Below are 17,614 nucleotides of genomic sequence, written 5' to 3'. Positions count from 1 at the left end.
TTAGGGATACTCTGATATTTGGATTGGATATAAATCTGACACTGATCCAAAAGGCTGGATCGAATATCAGTGACAATGAGTCGATGCACAGTGCAAAGAAAGAAATCCTGCTCTGTGTTATTCTGGGTTTACTTATTCACACAACAGCAGCAGCTAGCAGTAGATCAAATGTAGGATGAAGGAAGCTAAGCACAGAATTTGAGCAGTCTGACCATCTTCAAGTGATGTAAAAAATGTTTGCAAACCTCCAGACAGAAGCTGTTGGTATAGTAGTATATGCATTATGTGTGAAATATCTTCAAAGTGAGCCTGCAGGACTGGAAAGATCTGATAAAGATGTTTGTTTACTTTCACTCTCCTTATACCCACGGCAAAGGTAGTTTATCAGATCAGAACTCGGAAAAAGGTTGGATCGGTCCATTAGGGATGGACTGAGCCAACTGACAACAACAACAACTTTACTTTATGTATTGGTAAAATCAAGTTCAGATCACATCTTGTTCTCAGATGGGAAACTGTTCTTTGTGTTTCTTGCTGACACCATTTACTACAAACAGAGTCCTCTGGTGATGAGGACTCCTCCCACTAAGCAAAGTGAAAAGAAAATGCCGTGTGGCTCGTGGTACCCCTCAGCTTCATAGTTGATACACCTACGGTATCAAATTGAAAATCCTATATCATTTCGTTCTCAAATTATCATGTTCATAAACTTTGGTGTTCATGTTGCCTGCCAGCCTGGCAGGGTTATGACCAGAGATGAGCAGTAACGCATTACCGTAATCCGATTACTTTTTTCAAGTAACGAGTAGAGTAAGGGATTACATTTCAAAAAAGGTAATTCGATTACTGTTACTTTCCCGTGAGCATGCTGCGTTACTGCGTTACTAAAACCGTGATTTTTTTGTGTCTCATGACAATGACGTAAGCGAGTGCGACGTTCGTGGCAACAGCTGTGTGCAGATCAAAAACGGTTAATATATCGAGTGCGGCAGAGAGTTTGAGCGTGCAGCGTTTAAAGTGTGGAAGTACTGACCTTACTTTGAGTTTGATTCTGTAAAAAGTGACAAAAACATTAGTGTCCGCTGTTCACTGTGTGGGAAGAAAACTTCTTTTTACAGCGAAAAAACCCCTAAACGTCCGCGCAAGCACCGAGTATGCTGCCACGGGAATGTGAAATTCACAGAGAAACTGCCGGATCCTTCCACTGACATGATGGCTGCGACACACCTGCACCAGGGCAAACCTCCGCCTGCCCCACTCCTGCTAAACAGGTGAAAATAGAGCAACAGGACTGCTGAGCCTTTGATTTTATTTATTTTCTGCTGTGTTTTACGTGCAAGAGTGAGTGTAAACACAAAAAACTATTTTATTTTATTTTTTTATGCTGGAATGTGCAGAATGTTTGTTTAAATGTTAAACAAATTTCTTCCAGTCAGGGAATGTTGCATATAATTTCATTTTTGCTTGATGCATAAAGTTAAAAGATTAAAACTAATAAAACAAGTTTTAAAAAGAGACTTTTCCATTTGATTACATTTTATATGATGGATTATTCAGAAAAAGTAGAATTGGGCTGAAAGATCTATTGCTTTATTACCTATTCAGGTTGTAAATCATGTTTTTAAAAAGTAACTAAGTAACTAATTACTCTCAAAAATAAGTAATCAGTAAAGTTAAAGGATTACTTTTGGGGGGAAGCTTTTTTCAAGTAACTTTACCAACGCTGGTTATGACATTGCCCCATCAGCCTTTTATTGTTGTCAACCAATGTCAGAGGACAGGTAGCAACTTGCTGAGTGGTAACAAAGTAAAGAAAGTAAGAGCAGAGTCAGACTTTACCTTCTTCTTGAGGGCCTCCAATGATTCAAACTCCAGACGGGCCAGTTTGTCCTGGATGTGTTTGGGAACATCTTGGATGAGGAAGGTCAGAATGAACTTGAAGCCCAGCAGTACATGCTGAAATCACAGACAGACAATCACATCATAGGGATTAAGAAGTTCAGGGTCAGCGTTTTATTTACATCCTTTTAGTTCCGAACAGAGGAAGGAGAGCATGCTTTGAAAGATACATCAACATAACCTGATTACAGTTTTTAAAGATTGGTGTCCTTCACGGGACACACTTTTTTAAAATGACAGAGGACAGAAGAGGAGAAGGGGAGTGACTGAGTGGACCGTCAGAGTGAGACAGACAGCCCCGGTACGTGTCCTTGAAGCTGAATGAGAATGAAAAAAAACCCAGCACAGGCAGCTTTGACTCTGCCTTCTAACAATGACTCTGAAAGGAAACAGTAACCGTCGACACGTTCCCGTTTGGAACAGATCTGACAGCTAGAATGCCAAAATTCTGCAAGGAAGATGATTCAAGGAAAGCTAACAAGACAAAAATGTTATTTTGAGTACAAAAAATCGCGTCTGTGTCTATATGACATGATTTAGAGTAACTTTTGATGAATATATCCATGGGCCATAATATCAAACTTTCGTGCTACCCAAACATTTTGAGCAGAAAAAAAATTAAAAACATATTTCATGTGCATTGCATATTAGGATACATACAGACCCAACACCCAGAACACTTTGTGCTTGTAAAAGTCTTAACTGGGTCCACAGATCTCAGTTTCTCTCTGTCAGACCTCGAGTAATCAAATACAGCAAACTGCACACTTCTGAATCAGCAGAATATGCGTTTTCCCATAAAGATGATGAAACACACACACACACACACACGCCAGTCCATCTGGAGCACGGCCAGCCGCCATCAGCTTCTTTGATTCAGCACCCTTTTCCTCATCACAGTAATGGACTTATGCTACAGTAGATGGAACAAAAAAAAGAGCAGATAACAAGGTGCACTGCTCCACAGGAATGGCTTTCAGGGTTATCAAACCAAGTGATTTGAGTAAGACAATGGAATTACATATATTCCCACGCTAACACTAGCTTTCACTGAGGATGGTAAAATAATTTATCTTGCCTAGTTGGACATAATATGACCCCAGATTATGCTCTGATTGATGCCACTTGGAACACTGTGAGCTTGAAGTTGCATAAACTAAGACATTTTGCCATTCCAGTCAGCACAGCAGCTCCAATAATTAACAACCAGAACATGCTCAGAAATCCCTGACCTCAGTGGTTTGTTACATTGATTGAAAGTGCAGAATAAACAGTCCAGCTCTTAGCGAATTGCTAATGCTATTGAAGGCTAATTTATATTTGTGTGTGTTCAACAGCACAAGGTTAGACTAAAGACAGAGGACACTCGGTGAAGGTTGGAAGAAGGTAACTTGTGAAACATTTGAGCCTGACAATAAATTCTGCTTTGTCTGACACAATGGATGTGACTGAACTTCAAATGCTCAGTATGAAAACTATTTGTATCATCATTGCTACGCTGATTAAATTACACCAGCAAAGGCTGATGTTCTGCTTCATCAAGTAAATAAATGTAGGGCAAACAGAAATGTTACTACAGCTGAGAAATGTTCTAAAATTATAAAAAAAATCTATAAAGACAAACTCTGGATATTACAGGTTTGCCATTTCCTATTTGAAGAACAAGTATTTGATATACAGCTTAATATTGTGTAGCCCTACGTAAAGAGGAACACCTGGACACTCCTCCAAACAAAGAAACTAATTAGACCTGTTATTATCTCGCATCAAATCAAGATATGAGCAGATTGATATGAGCTGTCTGGGTTTACTATAAAGTTTGCTTTGTTTGAGGCGCTCAGGCAAAAATACACAGAGAACATGGAGTGCAAACTTACAGGTCACTTTGTTAGTTACACCTTGGTTGTTAAATCATGGGTACCTTTGCCAACTTGAAGCAGTCTAGCCATTCTCCTCTGACTCTGACAAGAACAAATCATTTTCAGCTGGAGAACTGCTGCTGATTGGATATTTTCTCTTTTTCTGACCATACTCTGTAAACCACAGAGATGGTTGTGAGAGCTGCCGCTCAGATCAACAGTTTCTGAAACATTCAGAGTAGCCCATCTGACGCCCACAACCATGCTTAGTTTGACCACTTTGACCAGTGGAAAGTCTACATGTCTGCATACCTTTCTGTCGTATGATTAGCTGATTAGATATTTGTGTTAACAAGAATTTGAAGAGGTGTATCTAACAAAGGTGTTGGTGAATGTCACTGACTCTGGTATTTTCTTTGACATGCTATTCAGTGACACAACTTGAACTTACTAAGAGAATAAAAGAAATGGATTCCAAGAATACCACGCCAAGTCAAAAAAATCTTGTGGTGCTAAGATTTTTCTATAGTCTCCTGGTGTATTCTTTGTATTAAATGAAAAGATAACAAGTGGATTTTACTGTTGGTTTGCTATCCTACTTATTCTGGAAGGGTGTACAGTTTTAATTAAAGCAGACCTAATAGCCATTTCTTGACTAATAACTCACAGCAGGCCTGGGCGAGAGGCTGTCCTGTAAAGCAGCGGTCCCCAACCTTTTTTGCGCCACGGACCGGTTTATGCCCAACAATATTTTCACGGACCGGCCTTTAAGGTGTCGCGGATAAATACAACAAAATAAAACTAGTACCGGTACCAAAAAAAGAAGATTTATTCATAACACACGTGAAAAGACCCAGGAAAACCGAGTTAACGATAAAAACGATAACAAAATAACGCTGAAAACCGATAAAAACCCTGAAAACCAGACATTTCACACCTGAGCCTCAACTCTCGCGGCCCGGTACCAAACGACTCACGGACCGGTACCGGTCCGAGGCCCGGGGGTTGAGGACCGCTGCTGTAAAGGACAGAAACCCCACCCACCTGCTTTTCGAATTTGCTGCAGGAAGGAAGCTCACTAGAAGGGTGGGTGGCCTTAAAGGAAGAGGAGCAAAAATAGCCGAGTGGCCACCTAACAAAAGAAAAGCAAGAATTGTTTTGAACTATGAATCATGCAAAGCCACTTCCCTCTTTGACTACTTTGGAATTCATTCTTTTGTTGCGTTTATGTAATGAGGAAAAAACAAATAGGAATTGTGAATTCTTGGCCATACTGCCCAGATTTATTGCTAATGTTACCTTAGCCACCGCGCTAATGCTCAAATCATTTAGTACATTTTGCTGTTAGCATGGAACTGACTACATTTCATTCCACCGTCAATCTTACTGATGAGACACAAACAGAAAAACTGCCTTTTCATACGTGATCTGAGCAGAACGCATCTTTCTAACAGCTAGCTGCCATACTGTGTTTTCACTACAGTCTTCTTCATGTTGCCTTAAAGTCTTCTGAACAATTCATCCTACATGCTTCAAAGCAGTGAAGCAAAAGCTGTGAATATTTATCTGCATGTTATGTTGTGATTTTTAATACATTTCAGCATTTTATTTCACTTTGTCATTATTGGGTATTGTGTGTAGAATGTTGAGGAGAAAAATGAATGAGAACATGTGGAACAAACAAACAAACAAAAAATTGTGTCGCAATTTTTTTTGTCTGCAGGAGAAACCCTGCTTTTGCTTCTTGATATACGCAACAAGAATAATAAATGTATTTAAATATTTTTTTAATCAACTTAGTCAGGAAACAGGAATGCACCAGCATGTAGTTTGAATACAAAAGTCTGGTTTTTATGCTGTGGAGCTCATCACTCACCAAAAATATTGTATATCAAATTAGGGAGTGATGATGAGCAGACATGCGAATGCTGGGGACAGCCAACAGCGGCGCAGGGAAGCAGCGGCACCGACGTGAGAGGGAGAGATCGCAACTTTTGGGAGAGTGTGTTTGCTGTATGATGTGAGGACAGCGAGGCATGTCAGTCTTTACGATGCAGTGCGACTTGATTCGTGAGGTCTGACTCAGCGTAAAGTAAAGCTGCATACACCGATTTTATTGACCAGGTGGCAGCACAATGAGCTGTTAACACAACATGAGGTCTACATTAGACGATTAAGTTATGTCATGATCAACATATTTGCATGCAGTAGCTTGCACATCTAGCAGATACACTCATTAGTATTCATTTTGAGTCATGACTTTCTTGTCAGCCAATAACTTTAAGGCCAAATCTAAGTCTCCTCTTAGCTGTGATGCGGTCTCCAGACTACTGAGGGAATTACACAGTGAGAGTCGTGATAAACTTGAGTCATGCTGATGATGGGTCAAATATCTATGCATACTAATGAAGGTGCCACTCAGGGACAAACACACCAGTGGAATTATAAAAATACTGGTTCTAGATAATGATTAGGGAAGCAGGAGGCATCCTTCTCTAATTGCTCAAAGAAATTCTATTAGCTAACCGTGATAACGTAAAGTCCAAGGAAATAATAACACGACGTTGCATTCAGTGCTATCACAAACAAAACAAAACAATGCATTGCAATACAAATAGCTGTAGAGTGGGGTCATTTAATTACATAATATAGGTTTAGAAGATTAAGTTGCTTTGCGCACCAAGTTCAAAGCTCCTCCAGTGTAAACAAAGCTCAAATACAGAGTGGGAGGCTAGACTAGTTTATGGGTGGATCCTGGCCTGCTGCTGCTCTGTGGTTGCCAGCAGATAAGATCATCTTATTGTCTTTAAAAACAGTGTAATGAGATTACTGTGTGGTGGGCTGCTGAAAAAGACAATTTGACAGACACACACAAAAAACTGTCCCATGCAGGCACCTTAATCACCACACAGAGCTATGTTAATGTCAGGTCTTTGGCTTCATTTAGATTACAAAGTTAATAATGTACTGTACTGTACTGACCCGTAATCAGCTTTGTGAGCAGTTAGTATGGTCTGTATTATAATAACGTACTTTACTTTGAACTGGTAGACTTTGGCAGCACAGAAAAGCATTTTTATATTACCATGACACTGCTGTTCCACTCTGCTCTATAGGCTATAATGTAACTGTTCGTTCAGTCTCGTCGCTCAACTCGGTCCCATTTATGATGGTCCCAGAGCATCTAACAGCCTTTAAGACAGATATTTGCCTCTAAAAATAACCATCAAACCAAATTTTAAAGGAGAGCGATTGCTGGACTTCATAAAAGTTTGTGTATTTAGAGTGAATATAAGCTTTACAAATTAAATTAAATGCATAATAACCCCTACGGATGCTTTTATAAACAATTATGGCCAGCAGGTTACATACACTCATTATGGGCATGTGCAATCATCATGTATGTAGTACAATCAGCTCCAAGAAGCCCAAAATTACTGTGACATTCATACCCATGATGAGTGGGCATGAGTGGATGTAAACCTCTGATAACACATACTGACTACTATTGCTTCTTCCAGCTTTAACTTAATGTATTGTTGTTTGCACTATAGACTGTCTCAAGCTGTAAACATCACTTAGGGCCTTAGGACATATCTGTGTCCTACGCACTAATATTCTCAATTCAAATACTGCATTTATGGTTCGAGTCAGTCTTAGAAGTCGTGTAAATACACAATACAGGCTACACACAAACCATGATAACTAATTAGTTTTCCATCATGCCGAGATATTTTGTGTTAAAAGTTTTGTCAAATTGAAAACACCTGTGTGCTGCACACCAGCTCAAATAACCAATAACTGTGAACCCTTTCTTGTTCCATGCCATTAGGCTGTGATCTTGTCTCCCGTCCTTTCAGGTCCCTTGTAAGCAGACACACTTCATAGTCCCTGCTCTGTTTCCTCAGCTCCTCCTCCGAAATGAGTCGATTATAACAGACAGACCCGTGACTCTGAAAGAAAGTCTCTGTCTCTTTCAGCGGCAGGCTGGCCAGTTGCCTAGTTACTGCTCACTGATGTGTGTAAACCCTACACAGCAATTACCCAGGTATCATAGCACTGATGCTGGAAAGCGGCGCGGCGAAGCCCTCGCGCCTGTTCCCAACCCACCCCCATAACAGAGATAAGAGGAGCTGAGGGTTTTGATTTGAACCCTCAGCTCTCTGAATCAGCCTTCTCTTATTAAAGAGATGACGACCGACTTAAGAAGAGCAATGAGAAATGCTTCGAAGGAAAAAAAAACATCTGTGATCTCCTGTCTGTCCGCACTAAGATAGTGGGTTAGAGGCTCTGCTCCGCCTGGAGTTAGCTGTATTTAACAATGTATGCACTGACAGACCTGTTAGCAGCTTTAATTAGAAAGGGTTTCTCTAAAAGCAATATACTGGCTGCTGAGTCAATAAACCACATGTATGTGTATTCATGTGCAGCTCTTCTTTCACACACTTAACATTACACAAGCTGGCTCTCACTGTTCTTGTTGTGCCATCTCTTTAATAGCCTGTTTGCTCAATTCTAGGAAATGTGGTGGTAGCAGGCAAGAACGTGCTTGGATCTCGCTCGCTCTCTCTCACACACACACACAGGTTTCTTTTCCTCAGTCAATCGTTTTCCTTGTCTCTCTCATCAGCCCTGGCAGTTCTGCTCTCAGTCCCTTCCTTCCCGTTTCTCCTCCTTTTGCTTCCACATTCACTCATTTTATCTCTACTTTGATCCAAGCCTTCCATCACAGGTCTGCAGTGTGCACTAAAGAGAAAAGCAAGGAAATGCATGACACACCTGACTGATGCAGTGTGTCGCGGCAGGATGGATTGCTCATATACAACCACTGCAAAGCGAGAGTGTAAGCCAAACACCAAGCTGTGAGCTAACCTGGTTTCCCTCTGTGTTTGCAAAAGCAGCATCACACCTCCTCTCATGATTCAGGTGAGTGAGGCAGAGTGCAAATCAAGCAGTGAACATGACCCCCAGGCCCAAAGCGCAGCCCTCTGCTATAAAAAGTCATGTTCACTTCTACTCAGCCCAAAAGACAGTTTGGAGGAGGTTAGGATGGATTAGAGGCAACATGCTGTGAGTGTGATTTACTGGAGTCCCTGGAGTCTTTAATCAGAAAAAGTCTAGAGTAAGGGCTCATGTAATGCACACACACACACACACACACACACACACACACACACACACACACACACGCACACACACACACACACCAAACAAACAAAGGTCATATTCACTCTGCTTCACTGAGGGAGTGGGTTAAATGCAGAGAGGAATTTCCCCACGGGGATCAATAAAGTATACATTATTATTATTATTATTGTTATTATTAAAAGTGATGAAAAAAAGCTGCCACTGTGTTACAAATTGAAGCTGGAGGGAATATCAGAGAAGTTGAGAGTAATAAGTAATAACAAACAAATTGCGGAAAAACACACCTGGTTGATTAAAAGCTTAAAATATCTTCAGTCCTACTAAAGGACATCCGTTCATTCGATTATCATTACATTCTTTAACTCAACTGGATCAGCACTACATGGTTCATGTCTTAACCTCAGTGTATAGACTGAATAGATGGATGTAACATTCAGCTCTTAAAAGTCAAAGAAGCCAGTGTGGAGGTGTCTTAAACCTGCATTCTACTAAACCTGTGTGACTCCTCTGTTGGCAAACAGAAGATCAGCTGTTTGGAAGTTTATGGTAAAATGATCCTTGCAGGCCTGATGAGTTCATGGCTTCTGTTGCTAGTTTGAAGTCACACCGCATGCAACGTGATATTCATTTAGTAGATTATGGCCCCCATTACAGTCAGAAAGGGAGGATTAACCATGGTATGCTCACTGGCTAATGACTTGTGAAAGACAAGTGTTTAACTAAAGACAGCGATGGTGAAAATCTTCTGATTTTGGCTTCCCAACAAGAAAATAGCGTGTCTTATACAAGCAAATATAAAAACAGACATCAATTAAAATGATACTAAAGTGAAAACAATCTCTGTCCTTACAGCTCAGACCAGCATTTCGGACCAAAACAGATCTCATATTGCCCGATTACATCTATCCTGAAATTTACTGCCCCCCTCTGGCTGCACTTGGTAATTGTCTTTGGAAGCTAGCTTGACTATCAGCTGTTAAATCTCTCATTTTTTCTGGGAGCATTTATGTCATGCTGACAAAGGCTGGAACTGAGAGGAGAGTAGCAGGAGTCGATGTAGGACAGTCATTCCACTTGCTATTAATTTCAATTAAATTGTCTGCAATTCAGCCAGAGGCACAGCAGGTGGCACTTGAGAGATATTTCTCTGAATACTTGAAAGGTGGGATTTCCCACGAAACCCTTCTCTAGCATTCTTTCTATCCTCCTCTTTTACCCTCATCCCTGAACTGTGGAAAGGGCAAATGGCATGTTCAGCCTCCCTGAGCATGGCTCTGATGGGGGCTTCTTCCTGTTAAAAGGGAGTTTTTCCTCCCCTCTGTTGACAAGTGCTAGTTTGCAGGGGATTAGGCAATCATTTGGGTTCGTTCTCTAATATTGCAGGGTCTGTATTTTTCATATTTCCTCATGACGTCTGTCACTGTAGGTGATACAGCACCCCAGACCAGTACAGACCATTGACCCATTTACTTTACCTTCAATGAGCATGAAAGTTGACCTCTTTGACAAACTTCACAATATTCAGCTTTTTAAGATGCTCAGTCTTTTTTTGGCCGTTTGTGTATGTGTACTGCTACACTGTTGTCAGAGATGATGAGGAACTGGAATGCAGTTGGTTCACCCACTCGTCTCACCCATCTGTAAAAGTCTCTGCATGCCATTGATGGTGCATGAGCAGTTACCTGCGAAAGACCTATTGTCATCAGTAACATCTGCACTTGGAAATTAATCCAAACACAGAGCTGTTACACCCCCTCAGTAAGTAAAGTTAACAACAAAAAAAATCAGTGAGCTGTGTCATCAGATCATGTATAATGTAGCATGTTGTCATCAGACCCATGGTTCTCAAAGCGGAATCTGTTAACACCACAGCTCCCTCACAAAGGGCTCCAGAGGGGTTTGATGATTCAATTCACTTGATTCTATTTGGATTTCCTATTTATCACCATACACTGTGGAAGAGACACATACCATCCCATTTCTCCCACTTTCAATTTCAACAGCAGACCGTAGCAGATGCATAAACTCTGACCGATCATCTTTTCCAAATGGTGACTCTTTGGACAAAAGACACATCTAGGAGGCAGATTCTGCAGCCCATGAGACAAAGCAAGGCTAAAACGATTCAATCCATCTCACACTAATAGAGAACTCCCAGCAAAAAGAAAGGTTTAAACAAACCCAGGCTTATCCTGGCAGCTGCTGCAGGAGAAATATCACCCACAAAGAACAACTTCTCTGTGAACTGCAGAGTTTTCAGCGGTGTGTGCCGACCACACGTTCAACATGCAGACGATCGATGTGACCCAGTTTCTGCCTTGGCATCAGCAGAGAGATGTTGTACAGTGAGCTACAGTACTTTAAAGAGCATTTACAGTCTCAGGCAGCAACCAGACAGTTAAAACAATCGTCCCTCAGGAGGTTGTTAAAGCAGCACAAACGTACAACTGTTTTCTTTATGAATGTCCTTAAAAAAAAATCTCCATACTGCAGCACCTCCCATTCACTACATCCTCACCTGTTTGTGCTGTTATTTTGAGCCCCCCCCCCTCCGGAGGCAGGAGGTGTGTTAGGCTGCACTGTTTGAACAGGGCACATAGAAAAGGGGAGCGGGCTGACGTTATGTTAATAAAGGTAGAATCAGGAGAAGAGGAATCTGCAGCGTGAATGCTCAAATTAACACACACACACACACACACACACACAAGCTCAAACAATTATAGGCTGAATACGCACAGTGCAAATTTCATTTATGTGCGGACACACACACACTCTCCACTCTGCCCGTCACCCTCAGCCCTTGCTTTGGGCTGTGGCTCCATCTAGTGAACAAAAATCTGCATCTGGCACAACTACAGAACAGCGCGGTGTTAACAAGAACGCTATTAAACACTAATGTATCCAAAAATGATTATGAGATCTATAGAAAATAAAAAATACAGGAATAATGCTACAAGTCCAATTTTTGTGTTGTCTTCCTTGGTAAATTCACTGATCCTTAAATGAAAGTGAATGGCAAAATTGCCTCTATAACCATGCAAAAAGAATGACTGCACAGTTATCACTATATCTAACTAACTACATATAATTATAACCTATCAGAATGGAGAATACAGTTTTTTCAAAACAGGCGTATTATACTCGTATTATATACTATATTATATCACAAAGGAGGTATAACAAATTGCTTCCTAGCATTCCATTTAGACGTGTTTGTTCCACTCCTGGCAAAACATACACAGCGGCATGGCTCTGTGAGATGCTTGTGCCATCATCAATGGAGTCATTTCTGCTGCTGTGTTATTTCTGCTATTATAAATATACCATTTACTTTCTGCCAAACCAAGTTTCAGTTGTGTCACTTTTGAAATTTCTTATACAAGACTAGTCAAGTTTTGTTTCATAACATCACAAAGTTACTCCAAAATACTACATAAATCTGACCTTTGTTTACCAGTCTGAGGTCACACATTACGTGTGTGTGTGTGCGTGTGCGTGTGCGTGTGTGTGCGCGCGTGTGTGTGTGTACGTAAATTACCTCAGCAGCCACTGTACACAGTATGAGCTGTGTCTCTGACTCGGGGAAGTAGGATCTGACTTGTGGAGACATGCCAATCAGTGCACAGTTGGTCACAACAGCTATCACACTCATGGCTTCAAAGGCGAGCTGCACACAGAGGTAGAAAGACAGCGACAGTTATTCGTTTCCACGAATGGAAACCATACCTGGATGCTGGGCACAGCACAGAGTCAGTCATATGTAATTTTTAATGGAGGAGCTCTGTTTAGATTAGGACAGCATGTTAAAAAAATACAATGACCTGTCCACAGAAAGCTTTAATGTTCAGAGTACCCCAATATCATTTCTGAAGGACGTCCAATATAGCAGTAAGGATGTGGAGGATATCTGTGTCCTTTGGTACTTTATAGTTGTACAGCAATATTTGTTAAATAAAAAACTACCAAAAATCATTCTTTTCTCATAAACATCAGCAACTGCTTTCAAAACTAAATGAAAATACCTGCCAGACTCCAATGTTTGCAGCTGGGTCGGCAAAGGGTCGTTTGAACACTCGACACATCTTGAAGGCGTCAGAGTAAACCTCGGTGATGTTGTTTAACACCACAAGGACAGCAGCCAGAGGAAAGACACAGGAGAACAGACTGACATAACCAAACAGCAGGAAGAGCTCCAGGTAGTCATCAAATGTTCCCTGAGCAGGAATGAGAGCACAGACAGACACAAATTAAAGAACGTCGCAGAAGACGTCATTTGATTTCTGATTAAAGATCACATGTACTGACCAAGTATGTGCTCATGTCGGCCTCGAGCCGGACCTGCTCTACCAGCGGAAGCTCTTTCTCCTCGTACAGTCTTCTCTTCTGGATTTTGCGAATCATCTTTTTGTTGCGTCTCCTCTGCAGCCAGTAGGGCAGGAAGGCCTCCATGAACTGATTCAAGATCTGACTGGTGATCAACAAGGTCGCCAAACTCTGGAAAGAGCGCAGACACAAAGAAATATCAACAGAAACCAGGGTAGAGGGAGGTGAGAGAAACAAAAGAAAGGAACTGTAAAAACTAGAGGAGCAGAACGATGGGAAGTAGAATCAAAGAAGGAACGAAGGAGGCAGACCTACCTGTCTGAGAAGCTCCATGTCCTGCATGACAAAGGCAATGTAGAAGAGTGACGCGAAACAGTTGAAGAAGTTGAACTAAAGAAAAAAAGAGTTAGGGCAGTTATGAGAAGTGAGGTGGTGATAAGAAAGGCTGCACTCTCATCAATAAAGGGTACAGTTGGCAGAAAACTGTGGATAACTCATTTCACTCACCACCAAGACTTTGAGCACCAGGTGATTTTGATATGAAGACTCTAGCCTGTGATTTTCTAAACACACGGAAAACATGTCAGCAATAACTCATCGCAATGTTCACAGCAGAAGCTCACTGGATGAAAACCAGTCAATGACTGCCAAAAATCTGGAACTCCAGGACCTGACCAAAGCCTGACTTTTCCTGGGGTCAGCCCTTTAAAAACATTCCTTTTATTTGCCTTAAGAAGCATCTAAGTTACTTTCATGGTGTGTTTGTGTTATTATTTATCTCCAAATCTGTGAGAATGTTGAATTGAATCAGGGCCCATCAGACCTCATACTACAACATTATCCCAACGATCTAAGTTTGTGCTCACAGGGGATCACATGATTGCTGAGGTTCTCTCTAACAGTGTAGGGTTTTATCTTACAATATGTGTTTGGTTGGTTTATCCTATTGATGGCTTCACTTCCATTTACTGAGAGCTGTACTGTATTGTGTTGCTGTCACAAATAAAAAGTTCCTGTGAACAGTGATTGAATGATACAATGGATAAAACTCTAAACCTTTTGATCTCCATTTCAAAAGATTTAATGCAGTTTCTTCGCTAAACGATTTGAAATACACAATTAAAGTCTGTACTTTTATCGATCATCCATCATTAGCTTTTCATTTATTTAATTAAATCAGGTACACAAACTGATTTACTAATGCAACATGCATTTTACTGCCAATTGCGCTGAGGTTGAACGCTGGGGGGGGGAGCACATCTTATTTTTGTGCTCAATATGGTGGCAGTTGCTGCGCGGAGGAGGAACAAAAGTGTCGGTTACCAAGCTATCTAATTCTAAATTGGCTCAGTGACCTCAGAGATGACCTGGACCTGGATGACCGGCAACACTTTAGCTTTTGGTGTCTTGAACATGCTGTGGCTTCTGTGTCAAGAATTTCGCAGCCTGCACTGTGGGGTTCAAAGTGAAATGGCTGAAGAACAAAGAGAACAGATGGACAATGATGTTAACTTTGGACCCTGTCCTGAAAGTAATCAGACCTCAGATGGACATCAAAGCATGGGAAGTCTGAACAGCAGTCCATTTTTAATTTTGATGTTTTGAATTGGTTTCATAGTTTGAAGGTGCTGTTTGCTTTTGTTCTGGTCAATTCATTTACATTCATCAACTTTAAAAACATATATTTCCTTAATAAAGTTTTTATTACACTCAAATGAAATCGTTCTAATTTCAGCAATATGAACAGTGCGGATAGTTTTCACCGTGATCTCATGAGCTGTGCTCTTAAACACAACTGTTTTTTCATTCATCTGCATGATAATACCTAAGATGGAGATCACACACACACACACACACACACACACACACACACACGATTATTGTAGGGTCTTGAGCGTATAATAAAAAATTATTTGGCCTTAAGTCTACCCAATGAGACAAAATGGTGCACACTTAAAGGCAAATCAAGGGACTGTTGAATTAAAACATTTGAATTACAGGAAAACCCTAGCTTCACGCTGCATTGTGAAAACTCATCAGCTCTGGATTCTCTTGTAATATCATCAGCAATCAAGCCCTCTAGCCAGAGATTGTATTAATGCAAGAAACATGGTTTGGTGTGAATGCACAATAATGAAAAAGTGGACTTACCCCATTCAGTGAGGAACTCGGCAGCATATCTGTAGATGAGGTTCATCGCCTCTATGACCACAGCATAGATGATACTAGGGATGAATAGCAGAATGTGTGTCCAGAATGTGGGGTTCTCATCATAGATGGACAGAGCCCACCCCTCCATCTGGAAGTAGATCATCATGATGTAGAGGGACAGGTAGAGGCAAAGCAGGACGAAGGGCAGAGACACAAGGTAGACACGCAGGTGCCTCTTGGAGGTGGGGTAGATAGGCTCTGCACGTCCCGTCACAGGGTTGTGACCAAGCACGCCGTGAAATCCAGGCCGAGGTTCTTCAAAGGCCTTTTTTCTGCACAGTGTGCCCCAGTAGTAGGCTAGTGAGGCACTGCGTCGCTTCCATAACTGGTGGGCACAAAGGTTCAGCAAGTCAGCTGAAGCATTTTAAAATTCTGTTACGATTTTAATAAACACTTTTGGAGTTAAGACTACATTGCAAGCAGCAGAGGGTAATATTTTCCTTTACAATTAAAGGGTGAATTTTCTCTCTTGTTTAGTGTATAAAAGAATGAAAAGTTAAACCACACATCACAGTTAAACTTCTGAAGTGCTTGAAAAGATTCAATCCCTTTACATCAAAGAGCTGAAGATTCACTTCTACCGCTCCCGTTTTAACCCCTCCACCACCCCAGCATCCACCTGCAGGCTTTGGAGCATATTTACACATCACTGCCCAATTTCTATGTGTATCATATTTTTAGGATGGTGAGCATTGTGCCTCCACACACCAAACTATATTCTGCAGCCATCACAGATTAATAGATCAATAGGTAGAACGATATTGTTACGGCCCTGCAAAATTCGTCATGAAACGGTTATGGACTCATTTTTGGTTATGGTAATTTGACAAACCATGGGTTTGCATTTATGGGAGGGGGTGTTACGGGCCTAGCAGGGCCTCTCTCTCTCCTGAGGGTGCCTGTGTGGGCGTGTCCCACTACCTCCTGCCTGAGGTGCCACCTTTCCCTCCTGTACAGCTGACTCCCATCAGCAATTAAGGGTATTTAAGCCCAGAGCAGGGTGAGCTCTGGGCCAGAGTGCCATTTTGTGTGGGTACAGCTAGTGAGCTGAGTGTTTGCGGTAGTTTCCAGCTAGTGAGCTGTGTAGTGTGTTGTCCAGCTAGTGAGCTGTGTAGTGTGTTGTCCAGCTAGTGAGCTGTGTAGTGTGGTGTCCAGCTAGTGAGCTGCGCTTTCCTTTTGACATTTTGCATTACTGACCAATGCCTGAGTTTTGTTTGTGTTACTTTTATGGTGATAGCGGCTTGTCCGTCTCTTTTAGTTGAATTACTTCAATAAAACTGTTTTATTTAACTGTTTCGCCTCCTTGACTCCTTTTTCTGACCCGGTCACTTTTGTTGCTTCCCCCTTAACGCCTAGACCCCCCAGGGGAACGTAACAGATATCATACTGCATACTGTTTCATGTCTTCTTACCTCCAAGATAACAGTGCACCAGATCAAGTTGAAGACAGCAAAGACTACATATTTGTCATAGTCCTCCCAGTCAAACAGATAGTAAGGCACCCCAATGAGGGCCATAGGCACCAGCGCAAAGGTGAAGTACTCCAGGAAGCCAAAGTAGAGAGCCTGGCCCTCACCATAGTAGTGTCTGATGTCGTCTGGGGATAGAGATGAAAGAGTCAGTAGTGATCAGGAGCACTGACAGTGCATCGCTCCAATTACAGTCTGGGGACATATTAGAAATGCAGATGTACAGAGACCTCTTTTGCAAGTGTGCATACTCCATAACGTGGACTGTTCGTTTTAATCACACAATGTATTCAAGAGTGACCATGAAAAATAATGGCACAAGATGCACTTACCCAGAGGCTGAAGCGACACCTTCACTTTTTTATACCAGGAAAAAGAAAGCCTCTTGAGTTCTTCGTTTTCATGCAGAGGAAACATCTGGATTAAGATCCCTTTGGAGAGCAGTCTGCGAACTAAGATGCAAGTAAAGAAAACAACAAAAAAGAGCATGTTACTTTCTGTCTCACCCCCCACTCTAGTCATGTACAGTGATGATAAAACAGGAAGTTTTTACTCAAACTTGTGAATTATTTGGAAGATATTCCACATGAAAACCTTCTGGCTGCATTTCCATCCTTCTCTTGAGTTTTTCTGAACTCACTTTCCCAACTAAATAAACATGCATTTCATTTTGTAAAACAAGGGCAGGCTAACAATAGCTGGGAG

At 41.4% G+C, this 17,614-nt stretch overlaps 1 protein-coding gene across 4 annotated transcripts in view; it reads right to left on the bottom strand.

Moving 5' to 3' along the window:
• ano10a (anoctamin 10a) overlaps positions 1 to 17,614 on the bottom strand; it is a 39,933-nt gene that overhangs the window by 12,534 nt on the left and 9,785 nt on the right. For all 4 annotated transcript variants that reach the window (XM_026184704.1, XM_026184703.1, XM_026184707.1 and 1 more), the window contains 9 exons: positions 17,242 to 17,361; positions 16,853 to 17,037; positions 15,381 to 15,765; positions 13,737 to 13,792; positions 13,545 to 13,619; positions 13,212 to 13,400; positions 12,929 to 13,120; positions 12,445 to 12,573; positions 1,840 to 1,956 (listed from right to left, as the gene is read on the bottom strand). In XM_026184704.1, the coding sequence (XP_026040489.1) occupies positions 1,840 to 1,956; positions 12,445 to 12,573; positions 12,929 to 13,120; positions 13,212 to 13,400; positions 13,545 to 13,619; positions 13,737 to 13,792; positions 15,381 to 15,765; positions 16,853 to 17,037; positions 17,242 to 17,361 (1,448 nt within the window). The remainder of the gene's footprint in view (positions 1 to 1,839; positions 1,957 to 12,444; positions 12,574 to 12,928; positions 13,121 to 13,211; positions 13,401 to 13,544; positions 13,620 to 13,736; positions 13,793 to 15,380; positions 15,766 to 16,852; positions 17,038 to 17,241; positions 17,362 to 17,614) is intronic.

Source organism: Astatotilapia calliptera, chromosome 11 (genome assembly GCF_900246225.1).
Source record: "Astatotilapia calliptera chromosome 11, fAstCal1.2, whole genome shotgun sequence".
Classification (NCBI taxonomy): domain Eukaryota; kingdom Metazoa; phylum Chordata; class Actinopteri; order Cichliformes; family Cichlidae; genus Astatotilapia; species Astatotilapia calliptera.
Note: the sequence above shows the minus strand (reverse complement) of the source record. Positions and strands in the feature narration are given on the sequence as shown.